We start from the raw sequence: 20,867 nt of genomic DNA, 5'->3' as shown, positions 1-20,867 counted from the left end.
AGGATGTGACTAGAAGAGATAAGGGGAACCAATGAATGTGGTGTATTTGGATTTTCAGACAGTGTATGATTGAAGTTCCACACCAGAGGTTGATTAACAAGGTTAGAGCAATGAGAATTGGGGATATACTTGCCATAGAAGGAGTGCAGAAAAGAGTCACTAGCCTGGTTCTAGAAGTAGCAGACTTGCACTCAAAATATAACATTCCCAATGACACCAGGGCACAAACTGAACAACATACCTGCTCAGAGAAGGAACCAGAGTCCTCCATGGCTCTACTTTTAATGTCTCTGCATGTGGACCCTCAGTAACATCATTCACAAAATGGGTTCAGTTTCACCTGCAACTGACCAAATCTGGTTTTACACCTCTGCTACCATCATTGCACCCATCCTGCTGACAATCTATCCAAAACCTAGCTGTAGATGAACTTTTTAAAATTCAACTTCAGTCAGTGTTGGGATCCTGTGGCTATTTCACCACAAAGTTGGACATGAACTACCTCATGGCAGGATTTACTTTGCAAAAGATTGAATAAAATTCTATAGTCCAGACTGGTAAACTCTACATTGCATTATTCAGAAAGGCATTCCACCAAAGCACAACCTTTTCTGACGTTTGTGGGGCTGTGAGACTGAAAGTAGAAGAGTAAGCCAGGTAGCAGAATACCGACCTGGTCATTTTGCAAAGTGCATTTTGCCTTTAATTTACGAGCTCCTGGACAAACTGACTTATACTTTGAGGGAGTTTTTTAAAAACACTCTTCTTGTTCATATTTTAAAAAAACTAGTCACCATCTTAAATCTCAAAGTGATCCTAGTTACACAATGTATCATTATACTAACAAACCCACAGCAGGCAGTTCAAGACACTGGATATCACCACAAAAACCTTCAAATCCACTGGATAAGCAAACCAACATTAAGAGTCCACTCCCATGCCAGAATTCCCAGAATTCATAACTACATTGTCAGCTCTGTTGGGCAAGCCACTGCTCGCATGCTTGACACTAGGCTCTGGAAACACTTGATTCTGAGCTCTCACATGGGAAGAGATTACCAAGTGCACAAAGGAAATGATTCAAGGATGTTCTCAAAGCCTTCTTGGAAACAATACACCATTCCAAATGAATGCACAACATCAAGAACTATCTACCAATCCATTCTTAACCTGTGGGGATTACCATGGCCTTATAAATCACCTCGAAAACCAAAGAACCAGCGTGAAAGCAAGTCATCCTCAGTCCTCACATACAGCCAAAGAAAACATAGTGCAACGAAAAAGCAGTACTGAATCTACAGGTAGGAGATAAATGTTAACACAGCAATAACATTATGTTTAAATTACACACAAAGTAGTTTTCTTAGATAAATCAAAAAAGTGCAACACAGCTAAATAAACTGATCAGAGCAGTGACAGTAGCCTCATCACAACCTGCAAAGCAAATGAAGTAGATGATGCATTTTAACCTGTTTGTGGTCAGAGAATGGACAACTCAATACTTCATGTTTGTCATGCTATATAGAAAGACTGTTGATTTATGGCAAAATAATTCCAGAGGGGGCCATAGCCATTGTTCTGAATCTCTCTTTCAATATATTAATGATTTTTTTAAAACAGAGGTAATTAACATTCAAACAACTGTCATTCAATCAATGGAAAGCCTCAGTTTATTTTAAATATATGTGGCTGTTCACAGGTCACCTATGATATTCATCTCATACTCTTGACAGTCGAGTGATAAAACATTTACAAAGCTCAACAAATGAAATATGCCTGACAGGTTACTATCCTAATAAACCTCCAAACGTTTTGTAAACATTCTTCTTAATGCATATCTGGAAATCTAGAATGTTATTCACAAATTTTACAAATGCAACCCAGAATATGGAAAATTATTCCTAAAATACTAATTTTGTAATGTAGTTTGTGATTGGATATTGCTTGCATTTTATTTGTTAAAACTCCAATGAAATTTAAATGAATTACAAATAACCAAATATTTCTTTCTAATGTTTTCTTCATTGGCCTTACCATCGTTTGGAACAAATATGAAACTAAATGAACATGGACCTTTCTTTTAACAAGGAAAACACTGAATGGATAATTTATATAGATTTACTATTCTGAAGAAGCAACATTCCACTTTCCTGAAATGTCCATGTTAAGTGAATGAAATTCAGTTACTCTTCAATGGGGAGTATCTTCTTTTCTCTATCCATTCTATCCAAAATTTCAGTGTAGAGCCCCATCATCTGTTGAAACAATTAAGTCATGTGTGACACTGATTTTACCTTTGTGATACTCTACATACCACGAGTAAGAAAGTCTTTTAAATGGAGGGGAGGGGCATGGGAACACAAGATTGCGTTCCTTAGGAGATCAGTGTCTGTATTTGTGCCGTCTCCCCAAGCCAAAGTAACATTTGCCTGGAATTCACCACAAGTCACTCCAATATTTGCCTACTACTTAAATCAAGATTGAATAAGATGCTTTGGAGTTTGGCTACCATATCAGATTGTAAAGCATCACCGATTGCCAATATCACCATGGTTTTAGACTTTACCACTGAACAAACATACAAAGTAGTTTTTAATTAAAGTACATCTATTAAATATTATCCTTTGTGCCTGTTGACCTTAGACAAAACTACTATGCCCTGGGTGAACTCTCAATTTTTTCTAGGGAGGAGTGAAGGTTAAGGAGACTGCCTATGTCTGTAAATTAGATCCATATATACAAAACAATGAAAAGGTAGAACAAACAGATTATAGATTCTTTCCCATTATTTCAGAAACCATGATGGAGTGCACAAATGGACTCTGGAACAAGATTACTCTCGTTGGTAAATCAGTGCACCCATGTCAAAAAAGCAATATAGTGGTTAATAACATGATTGAGAACAACAATCTTTTCATAAAAATCTCATTAGATTCAAAATAATTAATCAAGCAACATACAGCAAGTCATTCTCCAGCACGCCTAATTTAATCAACCATCAATTTGGTTACTCAGATCTAAAAAGGGACTGGGCCTTGTTGACCCATTGTGAGTACTAACAGCTAAGGAATAAATCAGAGACCCAATGAACAGAAATATCAGCTTTTCACAAGGGAAAATTGCATCCGTAAGGTGCTAATTCCAAGCAAATCTTTGAGCAAATGGCTGATGTGCAAAATTAGATTACTGTCCTAAAATAATTCCCAGAACAGTACATTCTCTCTTGGAAAATAAATGTCTTGAAGAGAAAATGTACCTGTCTTGAGGGGAAACAATAAGATTGAATAACATGATCTGAATTTATTGACATCATGAAGAGGATTGTGGCAACGAATATGTATTAGCTTTGAGTTGAATTGGATATCTTCTAAAGGCAGGCACAGTGAATGCATGTGTGATTACCCTACACCTGTTGCTACCTACTCTTTATCATGATTATAGCATGCAGTCCATGTTACTCATTGTCTGCATACCTCAACAAGAGGCCAATATCATAAGTCACTTAAATGCACTACTTAAGGATAATAGGCAATTCATAAAGGATGGTGAAATGTGGGATTGCCAAATTTAGAGACCCTATGATGGCAAGGTGGATAAAGACACAATAAGGCAAAAAAAAGGAGACATATGTCAGGCACCAAGAACTTAACATAGCATAAAACTTTAAGGAATATAGAAAGTGCAGGGTTGAAACTAAGGTTGCAAGTAAAATTCAGAGAAAATCCAAATTTTATAACTACATTAAGGACCAAGAGAATAAGATAACTATTAGTTACAAAATAAATAACCTCTGTGTGGAGATGGATCATGTGGGAAAGGTCTCAATAAGTAGTTGTGGCTGAGAGGAAAGATATCATTGCTGTCTTTGAGAAAGATCGTAAATTACTGATGGGAACAAAAAAATCTCACTAATTTGACTGAGTTTTTCAAGGAGGTAACTAAGATGATTGATGATGGCAGGGCAGTAGACATTGTCCATATGAACTTCATTAAGACATTTGACAGTCTACCTGCATGGCAGACTGGTCCAGAAGGTTAAGGCATATGGGATCCAAAGTGAGCTGGCTAATTGGATGCAAAATTGGCTTGATGATAGGAGGCAGAGTGTGGTGGTGGAAGGATGCTTTTCTGATTGGAAGTCTGTGACCATTGGCAGACCGCAAGGATTGGTGCTGGAACTCTTGTTGTTTGTAATATATGTTAATAATTTGGCTGAGAATGCAGGAAGTACAATTAGTAAATTTGTGAATGACATGAAAGTTGGTGGTGTTGTGGATCATGAGGAAGGCTATCTAAGGCCACAACAGGATACAGATGAGATGGAAAGTTCAGCAGACCATTGGCAGATGGAGTTTAATCCCAAGGAGTGCAAAGTAATGCATTTTGGGAATTCAAATAGGGGCAGGACATATACAGTAAATGGTAGGGCACTAAGGAAAGTTGGTGAACAGAACAACCTTAGAGTTCAAGTCCATAGTTCCCTAAAAGTAGGCAACATGGTTAGATAGGGTAGGGTACAGAAAATAAAAATTGGGATGTTTATGATGCAAACTATCCAGAACTGGTTAGACTGCATTTGCAATATCATGTGCAGTTCTGGTCACCACACAATAGGAAGTTTGCACTGGAGAGAGTGCAGAGGAGACTCATCTGCAATCCTACCTGCACTGGAAGACCTTAGTTACAGGGGGAGATTGGATAAACTGGAATCGTTTATCCTGAAGCAAAGGAGGCAGAGGAGTGAGCTGACAGAGGTATGTAAAATTAAAAGAGGCATAGACAGGGAAGATAGTCAGAATCTTTTATGCATGGAAGTGGTATCAAAAACAAGAGGGCATGTGTTAAAGATGAAAGAAGGAGTTTTAAAGGCGACCTTCAGATGGAAGTTTTTTTTTCTTTTTACACAGAGAGTGGTTGATATCTAGAATTCACTGCCAGAGAGTTGGTGGAATCAGATAATCACTACATTTTCAACAGGCACTTGAATAGTCAAGACACTGAAGGATATGGACCTAATGTGGGCAAAAGGGATTAGTGTAGATGAGCAAAAAGATTGGCATGGACATGGTGGGCAAGGTCTGTGTTTGTACAACTATCTTATAAAAGAAGTCGTAATTAGAGGATTACCATTTTTAAAAGGGGTGCAAAGTAATGTTAGGTGGGTGGGTGGATAGATGAGTGGGCAGGAAGAAAGCTATTGTTTAAAATGGGAGGAAGGGTTAAACCAAATAATTGAAAACCAGTTGGTTTAACTTCAATGGTGGGCAACATACTTGAATCAATTCTGAATTACAGTATAAGCACTTTTTTTTAAGAAAGGCAGAGATCAATCAAAGACAATCAGCATAGATTGAAGGGAAATCTGTGTCTGACTAACTTGACTAAATGTTTTGAGGAGTCACATGGAGGATTGATGAGGATGGTGTATTTAATATAGGCTACCTAAATCTCAGTGAGCTTTCAAACATGGTGAAAGCAATAAAATCCCAAGGGGTCCAAGGTAGAGTAATAAATGGTATCCAAAACTGGCTCAGTGCAGGAAGCAAAGTACAGTAGCTGACAAATGTCTTTGTTCTATGGAGCTTCACTTGTAACAATGCTACAATCACAAAGTCCTCAGTTAAGGAAGGAATCCATAACCTCCAACTGGTTTGTCATACATGTGACTCCAATTCCATGAGGTTGATCGTTAATATTGTCAAGACAGCTAGAAAAGGGCATTAATTACTGTACTGCAAGGTCTATTGAGGATGCCACTAGCATCCCATGCTCTGGAACACCTTCTAAATTTCTCCTCTCTAAACCATGTCTTCTATTAACAGTCTCTTTAAACTTTTCCCTTTGACCAAGTTTTAGGGTCACCTTCTTCTAATATCCCTTTCTTTGGCTTGCTGTATTTTTTTCAATTGTGTTTGTGAAGTGCCCTGGAAAGTTTGTCTGTAATAACGTGTTACAAGAATGAAAAATTTTTATTGTTAAACAGCAAGCTAATCCAAGAATAGGGTTGGTAATTTTATTACGAAATAGAGCAATTCTGTGACACTGCTCTTACCTGACTTTCATAGCTGGTCCTGAGAGAACCCAGATGTTTCAGAAAACGCATTCCAAGGCCACACCATTGTTCTGCTTCAGAATATTTTGCAAAACTATACAAGGAAGCTCCAGTGTTCCAAGCTCGAGTCATTAGCCACAGGATCTCAATCTCTGGGTATTCCTCCTGCTACAGAGAAGAGAATCTATAGGGTGGCGAGCCTAAACTTATCCCACCCGACAATGCAAGATAAGTGCAGTATCCAACTTGCAAGTTTTTTCTTCCTCATGATAAATGTCAATATTTCCATTTTCATACTATTTAAATATCAAGAGTGCATTGTGCCTTATTTCCACAATTTGCAACACAACCATTCAGGGGGACAAAGTATGAATGCTACTGCATGCTTTTACCAACCATCAAGGATACAATACGGTTGTTGGGGATATTTATGGCCAAATGAATGTTATCAGTAATATCCTTTCACCAATGACTCACTTTGGGGCATCAGACAGGCATCTAGTGTGCATCAAGCTCAGAGAAATTGTGCTGAGAGTAGGTTTAGCTGCTAGCCTGGAAGTTTGATTCTCTTCTGATCCATCTGGAACTCATTGTTCTGGCATTGGATTTAAGCACAAAGTGAATATGTCTTCAGCACAGGTTTTAATTATTTTTTAAATTCCGCCTTGTGTCTTTTCCCTAATCATCCCAATTACTCACCGAGCTCTCAGTAATAACTAATGCTTCCTCATAGAAGACCAGACTTCCTCCAGAATCCGAGGTTCAATTTCCGTCACTCCTGTCGGGAGTGAGATCTGGATCAGACTGTGCAAAAACTTACTGTGGGGAAAAAATTGCAAATCCTTAATGACAGTCTACAAATGTTAAAAGGAGGACAAAAAAGGAATGGTTTGTGAAAGGGTGGAAGCAGGATTAATTAAATGATAAAAGGTTGACAGTGAAAGAGGGATTAGAGATCATCTCTAGCATTCTCTTCTCTCCTCTCCTCCCTCTTTCTCTGCATCTTAAAACTTACTTCTAATTTTTCCCAGTTCTGATGGTGTCATTGACCTGAAATGTTTTATCCTGTTCTCCATCATAAACACGGCCTGAACTGCAGAATATTGCCAGTCTTTTCTGCTATTATTATAGATTTATAGTTACTGCAGTATTTGCTTTTGGATTACAATTAAGATCTATTCCATTCTGGCAAAAACAAAGGCACTTTTAAAAAGTAACAAGATGGCATCTTGAATGAGAAAAACCAGAAGTTACTGTTCCCACTCTGTTGCACTACAGTAATCAGCATTAACAAGAATAGATACCTTTAAACCATGTCCAAGTATCTCCCCACAAAAGAGAAAAAAAGTAAGTTTACATGAAGTGTTCTCCACTTTGGAGTCTGTCTTCCCACATTTCAAACTTGTGCCTGGATCTTCTTCTGAATTAGCAACAGTTTTGTTATAGATTTAAATAGCAAACAGAGTAAAATAGATCCTTAGAGTTGGATAGCACAATGTCACAGCCTGTGGAGCTGCTGCCTCACAGATCCAATGATCCGATTCAATCCTGATCTCCAGTGCTGTCTGCATTGAGTTGGGATCATGTGACTTTCCCACAGATGCTCTGTTTTCCACCCACATCCCAAATACGTGCAGGTTAATAAGTTAATTGGCCACTGTAAATTAGTCCCAGTGAGTGACAGAATCTGGAGGAAATTGATGGCAGTGTGGGGAGAAAAGGTGACAGAGAAAATTAATGGGGGAATGCAATTGCTCTGTGAGTTGGCACAGACTCAGTGGGGCTGAATGGCCTCCTTCTACATTATAAGGAATAATGAAAAATGGAAATATATATCAACATCCCAAACCTTGCAGAAAAGGAATTACATCTGAATTATGCTCCCAAAAGTGCACTAATCCCCTTTAAGTCTCAACATATGAATGACCTGTCCCTCAATAAAGGTTAACTCTGCTGTCTATTTCCCCCAATATTAATTTCAAATCCTCCCCACATAAATGCTCGTAATAAATATAAAAACATATTTCTGAGTCAAACATCACACTGAGGAAGTTATTTTATATGCTACTTCTAAATAATAGTACTGTCTTGCTTGCCATTGGTTATATTTAGTAACTTTTACCCAACTCTGCTTAACTTTCTTCTTTTCCTGAAGTCATGAATTTGCCCATGGGATAGCTCCATTCCTAAAGTATTACATAGCATTCATAATGAAAGAGCTAGATGGAAGCATTTTAGAATTAAGCTGCAAAGAATTATCTCTCCATTCATCACAATTACGATTTACAGTAAACTTTTCACTTTGTTTCAGTTCATGGGTGTTTTTCAGTTTATTTTGAGAGTTCAGCAAAAATCTGTTAATTTTGGTTATTAAAAAATCTTCAGTCAGTAGGATACATGAATCTATGGCCTCTATATGTGCAACAGAATTGAAATAGTTATGGCTGATATTTCATGTCTGTATGCTGCAAGCGCCATGGTACAGCTGTTCTACGATTTGAAATTTACTTTTCCAAATTTTAGTGGAACACATGTGCAGGACCCCTGCCACTTGTTAAACACGGTGATAAAGGCTAACCTTAATCTGCTTCTTTTATGCAGAAAGTGATTTTCATCATTCAGGCTTGTACGTCATTCAAACATACACATGAACTTGCTTTAAAATATGCCAGGAAATGTGATTCCATTTGTCACAATCCATCACTTTTTTATTTAGAGGTTTATTATTTAAAAATTAAATATGTGCCTTCAAGGAACTTTTCTTACATAGGGAGACTGGATCCATACACAGTACTTCAGATTCAGTCTCATGCAGGCCCTAAACAATCCCAGTAAAGCATCTTGGTTCTGTACTGAAGTCCCTTTGTACTAAAAGGCCAAGATACTGTTTGCCTTCCAAGTTGCTTGCAATATCCGCATGGTAACTTCCAATGATTTTTGTACACGGACACCAAGGTCCCTCCCAACTCCAACATTTATTAATCTTTCACCATTTAACAAAAAACTATTTTTTCCCTACCAAGGTAGATGACTTCACATTTTTCCACATTACATTCTACTTATCATGTCCTCACCCATTCACTTAGCTTGTCTACATTCTCCTCACAACTCATATTGCCACCCAGCTTTGTATCATCAGCAAACATAATAGATACACATCAGAGTAGTCTCATGACTTGGAGCAATATACCCAGATAATTAATTCATAATGAAGCCAGTCTTCTGTAATCAAGATTGATGATCGGCACACTCATTGGCATTTGTCTTTATGTCTGGATCCTACCTTTGTCACATTACTCAGGCATCAAAAAGATCATTGTGATTTATTTAGGGGGCTTAAACAACTACCTTTACCAGTAAATATCCAGTTCTCCTAATTGTCAAGGTACCAAGAGCAATTAACAGAAGACACATGGAAATAAAAAGCTCCAAAGACAAATCAATGAACTTTAGTAAGAAAACTATCATTCCATTAAATTTCAGTATTATGCTATACTATTCACCATATATTTTTTGTAAATATTATATGTTGGAAGCTGTCTTGAAAAAAAGAAATCACCATATTAGCCTCATGACTTGGAGCAATATACCCAGAAAATTAACTCATAATGAGGCAAATCCTCTGTAATCAAGATTGATGATATCATAAGACTTCCAGTTACATGGGGAGAACAGATACATTGAAGTTTATGCCACAACAAGTGTCATATTGCATAGCAGAGAAGATCACACTCCATTTTAAGTGTCTTGATAAATTAATAGAATTCTACAAAATAACCCAGGGAGTCTTATGAAGCATTGAATTTTGCTGTGTTCTGCTTTAACTTAGCATTGAAGACTTGGTACTTCCATGAACTGAAAGATATTGATGATGAAGGGAAATGGTGACTATCTGTGCTAGGACGAGGTGAGGGTTGCCACGGTGATGGGCTGTCTGGTCAAGTGGGTTAATGGAGGAAGTTAGGGGGTGAAGATACTTCTTTGTCTGTGTCATGTGTTGCTAATAGCAGGGCCATGTGATTTGCCCAGCAGGTCAGGCTTTAATAATGTTGGATATCTGTAGAAAAAAACGTGTATTATGACTCGAGTCATGAGAACCCCAATCATGCTTGTACTGATCAAATAAAGGCTTGTTATATCTCTAGTCTCTGGCTAACATCTTAATTGACAACACCTTTAAATGGCACAGGAACAGGCTTCTTCCTATGGTTGAGACAAGATTTGCTGTGCACAAAACAAACTGTGTTAGCTGCATATAGGTATATACAATTCAACAATGCAGGGTAAATATCACATGAGCTCCACATAAGAATTGATGTCACTGGTGTATATTTGGCATAATTTGGGTGCACATCTACCACCTAATTCAATATCAATAATAGTATAAAGCATGCTACAATGCTGAAAATACAATTGCATACAAATGGGATCTATGAAGGTTTAAACAAAAACTGCAGTGTGATTGAAATTCTGCTCTGAAATGTTTTGCAAGATAATAGGTAAGATTATTTATTTTGATTAGCGAGTCATACTGAAGACTTGATGTTCAAAATTTTTTTCCTTTATAGCAATGGATGTCATTAGTATTGCTGCCACACAATAGCACTTTTCATGTCACAACCATAACTTCTGACAGGTAATTTCCATGCTAGTTCTTTACCAAATGGGTACGGGCAACAGCAGTGTGGAACAAGAACCAATTAACTGGAGACAATGCCTAGTAATTCCTGGAAATAGGTAAAGTTTGTGTGAACAAGTGGTTTTACAAGCCTTTCTGACTTTGTTACTGACCTGCACCGTATTACATCCATACAAGGTTGCTTCTTTTGAAGAGATAATGCAATCTTCAATGCCTTTTTACAGAGTGAAGGGTAGTGAGCAGGAGATTCCATGGATAATGCTTCAGTTTACAAGAGAATAAAAATTCTATTATCCTCCATGAAGTGGACTGGTATACAATTCATTTAATGAGATACTATTCATTCTGTGGCTGGACCAGAAATCTAGGAACTGCAGCAATATTAAACATGCAATATCTTTTCGCAGCAAAAAAAATTAAGTATAAACAAATTATGGGTATAAATTCAAATACTTTGTTTCAAAAGGCATTGTACTGAAAGTTCTCTAACTGAACCATGGATAAGTAATAGATCATCCATTTTATAGGTAGAGGGAGAATCAAATTTCAAAGCTTTAAATCATCCATGCCAGGTAATCAAGACACAAAAAATGTAACGAGTAAAAACAATCACTCTCAATTCCTCAGCTGAAACAGAAGGAAATTTCTTAAATACCAAAAAGCATACTGTGAAATGTTTAAAAATATTAAAATTCAAATATCATTTCACAACAATCTAAAAATATTTGTTAAAAGAATTCTCAGGGGTCTGTTAAGTAGTAATAACTTAATTTCAATGAAGATCAAAACACCTTCCTGCAGGACACTATGTAGATAACTAGACACTACATAATTTGCACACTCCAGCACATCTATCAAGGGCAGACAATCATCAAGCGAAATAGAAGTGCAATGGCAGGAATAATTTCCTGTGTAATTACAACAGTCATAACCTGTTAGCAGTCTGCTATAGACAACATTCAAATAATAATGAAGATGCCTTGCCTTAAAGAAATTCCTCAGTGTACCTCCCATATACTGGATTAGTCTGAACTGGATTAGTCAACAAATAGCTGTTGTTATCTGGATAAATATAATAGCCACTTTTGCAAGTAATGTCTGACTAGTAACAATGCGACAACTAAAAAAGGCTAATACCCACTCTGACACTCATTTTATGGATTAAAAATAAGAGACTGACACTAATTCAGTTGCATTAAATTGTTATCTTGGCAGCAATCCTATCCTGCAAATTAACAGTTAACCAGGTATCCAAAACTAACTTGGAAAAGATGATGACCAGGGCTACAAGGTTAACGGAAACACAAAAGACTGCAGATGCAGAATCTGGAGCAAGAAACAAACACCTGGCGGAACTCAGTGGGTCTAACGACATTTGTGAAGACAGAGGGATGGTCAACATTTCACCCTCTGCCTCACAAATGCTGCTTGACCTGCTGAATTTCTCCAGCAGTTTGTTTTTTGCTAAAAGGTTAACACTTACCTGCCAGAGTTTCCAGTGTTTTAGGTTCTAATTGCTGTAGCTGTAAGATTCTCTCTAGTACATTCTCTAATTCAGGATCATTCAATTTAGCCCTGGCTTCAAATTCATAAAGTAGCAGTAGGGTCTCTGTAGGATCTTTTGAGACGTCACCTGCAGAGAGAGAGTGATTGACAGCAACAAAAAAAGGATACACTAAATACATCTCAATTCTTATGGTTCAAAATATTAACTTTAACATTCACAGAACATTGCTCTAAATAATTTCACCACAATGATGCTTTAACAATGAACATAAAAGTTAGAGCAAAACTGTTTAATTGAACAGCAAAGTAAATGCAATCTGTGGAATAGAAATTCTCAATAAGGAATACGCAACAGACATTACCGTACTGGAAGCAAGGGACATCAAACATGTTCAAGTACCTCTCCACATTAACCATCCAGTTAAGAAAAAATGGATTTTCTTCACTGTTTGTCATTGAGATTCCATTATTTTGCTTGAAGGTTAGATGATGTACTTAGGAAATATGGCTCAGAAATGTCTCTTAGGTAAATTGTTCTTTATCATGAGTGGTGCTCTAATGGAGTGGATTGCTTGCCTGTTGTGGAGTTCACCCAATTTTCATCTTTTTGAAATGACTGGAATGAATGGAGCTCGGTAGCAAAGGTTTAATAACAGGAAAATAATCCACTCCAACAGATTATCAGCTATGTAGTGAAGATGACAGTTTATCTGATGTACCTGATGTTTTCTCACTGTAAACTTGGAAATTGGATATGTGCAGCTCAAGGTTATATCAAATCTCCACAGGATTTTTAAAAAAAATTGTTCACATGGGGAACCAATCAAAAAAATATAAAACAATTCCCACTGAATGTCTTATACAAAAATGATTTGCTCTAAATTCTGGCTGTCTATTAATGCCAATCAGTACTCATGTACAAACCGGAGAACTGAAATATTGATAGTGACTTTCTTTCCACCTATATTTAGACCTTTGAAGTAAAATGAATTCAATTAATGCATTCAGAAATGTTAGCCCGGGTCTCTAATGGCAGTGCAGGTACAAAGACTGACAATTCATTCAGACAGATTCAAGTTGTCCTTAATCACTGACCTGCAGCTGTGGATTTCAATGTTGCCCAAATCTCCCAACAAGCTTGAATATCCTCCCTTGCTTGAGTCAGACTTCCAATCTAAGAGATGAAAATAATAATGAAATGCTAAGGAGCATGTAGAAATTTCTAATATTTTAACTCAGCAGAATGAAACATTTTATCTGTTTATTTCACAAACACTCTATAATTTCCTAAATTGCACATCATCATACATTCTGGGTGGTTTGCTCCGTGTGCGATAGTGAGATCTTCCTGAACTCGCAATAACTACCATTCAATTAATTTCTAGCCAAACCATAACAATTTGTGCAAATGGATAAATATTCACTTATCAGCAGCTGTCACAAGAACACAAGAAAGAAAAGCAGCATTAAGACATTTGGCCCCCGTGCCTATTCCACCATTCAACAAGACCATGGCAGATCTTTTACCACAGCACCACTTTCCTGCACTAACACAATATTCCTTGACTGTCTTAATATGTAAAAATCTATTAATCTTGAATATACTTAGTGACTAATTGCAACCTCAGAGAAACAGTTTCTTTCCAAAGCACATATGTATTCTGTCTTGTAGAAGCTAATGATTTAGATAAATAAAGATCATGCAAGATAAATATGAAAATATGATATAAATTTAAACATATATATACAATATAAAAATAGTTTAAAAATTTAAAAAATGGGATTATAACTTTAAGCACAGGATATTATAACCTTGGGATTCCTGCTCCAGCCAAGTGCGAGAATAAAAAAGGAAATAATGTTTAAGGAAACTGATACAGTCTAATAATGCAATGTCAGGATGTAGTATTCCATTTTGCTGGGAAATATCACCAGATAAAGCAGAAAGAATCTACTTTTCCTAATGAGCTAAATCTTAATCGTGAGGGTATTGATATACTGTTAAGATAACTAAACAGTAGTGAGCTAGGTTGAGATTGAGGATCTGACTGTATATAAAATTATGAGGGACATAGCTACGTTAGAGGGTAAGAAATTTTTCCACATAGCAGAGGTGTAGAAAACCAGATGACGTAAGTTTAAGGTAATGGGTAGGAGGTTTAAAAGGGGTTCTGAGGAAGATTTTTTTTCCCCACTCAGGGTGAATGGAAATCTGGAACACACTGCCTGATAGGATGGGTGGTGAGGTAGAGTCTCTCATGTTTAATAACAATGCAGATGTCCACCACTGGCCAAGGCATAGATGGTTACCAGTCAAGTGCTGGAAAATGAGATTAGTGTAGATGGGTATTTGATGGTTGGCATGGACTTGGTGAGCCAAAGAGCCTGTTTCTGTGCTGCATGAAGTTAATTTGCTATTTACACAACTACTCAAGTTAACAATTTCCTGTATAATCTCACAGTCCTCCTCTATATTAACTATAATTTGGTGTCATCTGCAAACTTTTAAATTGTACTTTGAAATCGTCGAAATAGAGCTTCTGTATAGAGTGGTTGGTTATTAAATTTCCACAAAATTAGCATAACATTTTTTGGCATCAATTGAGATGGCTGCTTAGTTTGGTTGATAGAGTTAATAGATATAGCTTTCAATTGAAAATTATATATAGGGGGTTAAGGGCTACAGGGAGAAGGTGGGGGAATGCGGTTGAAAAAAAATCAGTGATGATTGAATGGCGGAGCAGATTCAAAGGGCCGAGTGGCCTAATTCTACTCCTGTATCTTATGGCCTTATGAAAGTGAGTTAATACAGTTACAGTGACAAATGCAAGCTGCCTCACCTGCTCTGAAGTATTTGTTGTTTTTCGACCAATCTCCAGGCTAGCTGCTGCGGCCATTAGTAAACAAGTCTTTTGACCTACCAAAATGGTCTTATCAACTGACAGCATCTGTGAAAACTAAAGGCAAATATGATTCATTTTTATTAGCTCTATGCAACTGATCTATATCTAAAATTTTGTTTTGGTATCGGATGCAAAAGGGACAGGAGCAAATCTGTGCTTTTTATTTCAACTGACTTAAATTAGGATCAGATCTCGTGGTCAGATTTTAATCAGCTTAGCTCAGCTTTCATCTTGAATCAGAAGATTTTCGGCTCAAGCCCTGACCCAGGTTCTTGGGCACAAAAACTTGATTCCCATGCAACACTGGACCTGCCCTGTGTAAAAATTTCTGCAGCAAAAAGGTGACAGACTGTACTTACGTTATTGGGGGTGGGTGCCTGCACAGTAAAGGCAGCTTGTGGTCCACATACCCAGAAATTCACCAAAATCTATATGTCATTATAAATTTCAAGAGCATTTCAAATTACACATTTGGTATTTATATCTTCACTACAGACTCTCGATCAAATGGTTTGATGCTATATTAATCCTTAAGGACCAACTACTGAACTAGTTATGGATATGTGAATAGATTGGACTTCTGTTATTTCCAATAGCATATACACAAGTATTATGATTAACTCATGGTGGCAACTTCAATACAAAGACAATGGCCACACAGTGCATGAATTGGTATCTAGTTTGCTAATAAAGAAAATAGATTAATTTCATGTTTTCCTTTTACCACCTGGATCTTTGGCATACTTTGACATCCAATTTCTTTTACTCTATCCACCACAGTGGTGATTAGGGATGGATAAAAATGCCAGCATTACCAATGACGTACACATCCCATTAAATTAACATATATATTTATTCACACACACATATATAATATAAATCCACTTTCCAAAGGCCACAGTTCCTTATTTTTAAAAGTTTAATAAATTATTCATGTAGAGTAGTAAGAAATTGTACTTTGCTTGAAAGGAACATTATAAAATGCTCAAGACACAGTTAGTACACACCTGATAAGAAAGAGTGAAGAACTCTCTCATTTTGGCTGGGCAGTCTTCACACTGCAGTGCTGAATTCCATGCTTATAAACATAAACCACATTGATATTATCTATAATACTTCTTTAAAAATCAATTTTAGTTTGTTACTCTAATAAAAACTGTAGCTTATCATTTCATGGATTAATGTTCAATTTTTTGTCTCTTTTATATCAAACTCTTCCAGTTCAAGCTGTTTCTATTACATGCTCTCCAAAAAGCACTGCTCATAAGCTCCGAGGGCAAAAGGCCTGAACGTACACAAAAGCTGTTGTATGTGTGTTATCTTCCCACATTCTCACAAACATTAATTACTTCGGGAAAAGGCCTACAACCCCTTTATTTTTGAAAAGCATTCTGTTAGAAGGGACAGGTCAATTAACTCCTTCCCAGCCAGCTAGCTCAAATACAGAAATCAGGTCTGTTCTGTTTAATAGGACAACCACATTGTTCTCATAAGACACATGTTGCCAGCTGCACCAACTTCTTGGGTACCATAAAAATACAATCCACAAAATAAAATTAAAATCTCCAGACTAGATGAAGGGTCTCAACCCGAAACATCAACTACCCATTTCCCTCCATAGTTACTGCCTGATCCACAGAGTTCCTCCAGTGCTTTGTGTGTTGCTCCAGACTCCAACATCTGCAGTCTCTTGTATCTCCATAAAAATACAACCTCCCCTTTTGGTACTTAATATTGGCAAACACCACCCAAATTTTTCCACATAGAGGGTGGTGGTTATATGGAACAAGCTGCCAGAGGAAGTGGTAGAGGCAGATACAATCACAATGTTAAAAAGGCATGTGGACAAGTATTTGGATAGGAAAGGAGCAGAGGGATACAGGCCTAATATGGGCAAATGGGATTAGCATAGATAGGGATCAAGGTTGGCCTGGACAAGTTAGACTGAAGGGCCCATTTCTGTGCTGTGCAACTCTATGACTCTGTAACAGCAGTGGCTGACACAACAATAAGTCCAAAGTCACACAAAACAGTAGATATTATTCTTGAAAGCATGCACACAATATACACTATACTCCATAGAAAAAGTTTTATGGGGACGTGGGAGGAAACATACATTTAAACATTGCACTTTAAAAAGTAGTGGACAGAAATTCAGCTTTGGTCACCAAAGCTTAATAGATAAATCCATATCCAATCAATTCAGTTCCATTAACATCAACAGAACTGAACACGTAGTGGTAAGTACAAGCAGTGGTACTTGCCCATGCTTAACTCTGGCAATTCATCCATGATTTTAAAAAGATGATTGGTAGCTAATATGCATTGAGGTTATTTGCCACTGTGTATAAAATAAGTAACTGAACTTTGTAACATTTCACTGCAATCTTTATAAGCCAGGAGATGCACTGGTAAAGAAAAGCACAGTTAAAGTATCAAAGTTTCAGGCTGCTGAAAGTTTGAGAAAGACAGCCTTGGACAGTGGTACTTTACTAACATTTGAAGGTACTGCAATCTTTATAAGCTAGGAGATGCACTGGTAAAGAAAAGCACAGTTAAAGTATCAAAGTTTCAGGCTGCTGAAAGTTTGAGAAAGACAGCCTTGGACAGTGGTACTTTACTAACATTTGAAGGTACTGTACATGTTTAATATTGAACAATACACACTCTCACCTATTTTTCGAAACCAATTGGCTTCACTACTTTTCAGCTCAACACTCATCTTCCCTTCAGCTAACTGACTTATCAGTTTCTTATGAGCTATAATAAAAACAGAAATAATTATTGAATAATATAGTGGCATCAATTGTCAGAAAGAAGATAAATGGGGTTAGGGCATTATTTATTTAAGTTATTTTCAATGTTTTAAATTGAGCTTTACTGTATATGCTTTTATGTGAGACCGTGGACGACTTCCCACGTCTCTGGAAACGCCAATGGGCGAAGATAGCCATGCACGATGAAATTTACCACCACCTACAGTGTTCCAACACTGACTTTGGATGATTGAGAAAAAGGGTACTTGAAGATCAACACTTCACATTTGCCACAAAAGTTATGGTCTACTAGGCAACACCGATCCCTGCCCTCCTATGTGTTTCGGACATCTGGACTACCAAGAACAAATGACTGAGGCTACTAGAAAATAACATCAACACTGTCTCTACAAAATTCTGCAGGCTCACTGAAACAACAAGCAAATTGATATCAGTTTCCTCTCCCAGGTCAACATTCCCAGCATTAAGGCCCTAGTTGCATTCAGTCAGCTCTGCAAGACAGGCCATGTTGTTTGCATATCCGACACTAGGCTCCTGAAAAAGACAAGCTATTTCAAACTCCGTCATGGGAAGAAATTATCAGGTGGGCCAAGGGAATGTTTCAATATCTCAAAGCCTCCATAAAAGAATGTAACATTCCCAGTGACTCCCGGGGATCTCTGGCCCATGACTGTCAAAGTGGAGAAGCAACATTCCAGATGATACTAAGAACCATTAATAAATAAGTTGTTTAAAGTCTCATTCAAGACAACCTTTCATAAAATGCAGAACTCCCTTAATACTTCATATTACTCGCTTGGGCTTAACCCCCAACTTTCAGAAAGGGGAAAAAGTATTATCAATTTAACCAAGGCTGACACCTTGCCAAAGGAGTTTAAAACATCACGTGGAATGTATATAAAGTTATAGTGAAAGAGACCAAAAGAAGCATGCCTACTGTAATGGATCATTTAAATTTTGAAAGTATACTGTCCAATATTATGCATTTAACAGATAACTGCCTTTATTAAAAAAGGAAGTGTTCTTGTTATAAGGTGTTGTGTTCACCTACTAATATTGCATGTATTAATTTAACTTAAATGGCTGAAAAGTTACAATATAGCTGCAATAACCTCTGAACACAAAACGATATTACTGTACCTACCAGTCTTCAAATACGTTAACAGTAAGTCCAGTCGTTCATATCTGCCAAAATAAATATTTATCATTAGGTACTGGTGGATTAAAGAGTTAGAATCTATGTTTTACCCCCATAATATAACCAGGACTGGATTCAGCAAACTGGTTTCCAGAATGGTACATTTACCACGAAGAACGATTACATAGATGAGGCCTGTATTCTTTAGAGTTTAGGGTAATGAGAGGAGATTTCATTGAAAATTCCTACAGAGCTTGACAAGAAAGATGCTTCCCTGGCTGAGGAGTCAAGAATCAGGAGTCACAGTCTCAGAATAAAGAGTAGGCCATTAAGGACTGAGATAAGGAGAACTTTTTTCACTTAGACAGATGTGAACCTTCAGACTTCTCTACCCTGTAGAGGTTCAGTCATTGAGTTCACTCAAAACAGAAATTGGAAATTTCTGGATTTAAAGGGAATCAAGATTCATTAGGATAGTGTAGGAAAGGTCACTGAGATATTCATAATGATGATGAATGGCACAGGAGGCTCAAAAGGCCAAATGGCCTACTCCTGCTCCTAATTCCTATATTCTTATGCTCTTATTGTGTAATTTTAACACATTCTTGTCTACATTAAGAATGTTCAGTTTTGTGAAGGAATAAAAGAAATCACACAGTGACTTCTTTCTCATCAAATTCTTGAGTCAGGTAGAATAATGATTTATACAATATTGAATAATTATACATTTATGGGGTCCTTAACCTGCTTTCAATCCTCCTCTGAGCTCCCAGATTAAGAGGACTATCCTCTCATTGTTTCCAACCCTCAAAAGCACTCCCTGTTCTCTCTAATTCTAATTCTCCAGTCCTAAGTTCTCCCTCCACTACACTCCAAAATTCAAGAGTCTCTCTTCCAATCACTTGGAATATCTTGTTACAGCCTCCTTCAGAGAATCCTGGGACCCTTCTCACTCCCACTACCAAATATTGGGACCAAAAGCCTCAAAATATTATTCACCTTTAAAATGCTTATCATAATCCAACAATGTTGCAATGTTCCCTGGTGATGTCAGCGAAGGTACTTGGCAAAACAGCCCTGTTCTTATAAAATGTCACCTGTGGAATTTAAATTCAGTTAATAATCTATAGTTGGAAAAACTAGTCTCAGTAAAGAACACCACAAAACCACTGGGTTGTCACAAAAGCTTATCTGCTTCTCTAATACCCTTCAGGAAAACTGCCATGTCCCATGCAGTTGATTCTTAAATGCCCGCTGAAATGCCAAGTAACCTACTCAGTTGTACCATGACCGCTAGATTGAAATAGAGAAAGAATAAAACCAGATGGATCACCTGACATCCAGGCACCAAATATGGATACGGCAAAGTTGCTCCTCACAAACATATTTAAGCTGGAAGAACAGTCCCATAGACTGGTCAAGCAACAGCCTGACATAGTTTATAAAGATTTTAAAGAATGAGTACAATTATGTGCCAGACTCCCCCATTACAATCCCCGTAATGGGTACATCCTGCGTATCAGCAGGATAGACCCACCAGAGGAGGTGGCACAGTAGTTTACAGTTGGGGTTTCCCTAGGACCACTATGCTCCAGGCCTCAAAAAAAAACTTGGTCCAAAGATGGATTAATGAGTTGAACTCCAGAGGTGAAGAGCAAGTGACTGAAATTGGAATCGAGGCAGCATTTGACTAAATGTGGTATAAAGGAGGCTTGGGAAAAATGAAATCATTGGGCATCAGGGGGAAAACAATCCAATGGTTGAAGTCATACCTTGCAGAAAGGAAGCTAATTGCGGTTGTAGAAAATCAACCGTCCCAGACCAGGGCATCACTCCAAGAGTTCCTCAGGGT

The 20,867-nt window shown here is 37.4% G+C and overlaps 1 protein-coding gene across 1 annotated transcript in view; it reads right to left on the bottom strand.

The window, feature by feature from the left end:
- Positions 1 to 2,183: 2,183 nt before the first annotated feature.
- tex11 (testis expressed 11) overlaps positions 2,184 to 20,867 on the bottom strand; it is a 73,409-nt gene continuing 54,725 nt past the window's right edge. The window contains 11 exon segments of the mRNA XM_052022316.1: positions 2,184 to 2,255; positions 6,053 to 6,220; positions 6,752 to 6,789; positions 6,792 to 6,871; positions 10,844 to 10,952; positions 12,175 to 12,324; positions 13,293 to 13,371; positions 15,038 to 15,154; positions 16,108 to 16,178; positions 17,774 to 17,860; positions 19,022 to 19,062. Coding sequence (XP_051878276.1) covers positions 2,184 to 2,255; positions 6,053 to 6,220; positions 6,752 to 6,789; positions 6,792 to 6,871; positions 10,844 to 10,952; positions 12,175 to 12,324; positions 13,293 to 13,371; positions 15,038 to 15,154; positions 16,108 to 16,178; positions 17,774 to 17,860; positions 19,022 to 19,062 — 1,012 coding nt within the window.

The sequence above is a fragment of the Pristis pectinata genome, chromosome 8 (genome assembly GCF_009764475.1).
Source record: "Pristis pectinata isolate sPriPec2 chromosome 8, sPriPec2.1.pri, whole genome shotgun sequence".
Classification (NCBI taxonomy): Eukaryota; Metazoa; Chordata; class Chondrichthyes; order Rhinopristiformes; family Pristidae; genus Pristis; species Pristis pectinata.
This window is presented reverse-complemented; position numbering and strand designations above follow the sequence as displayed.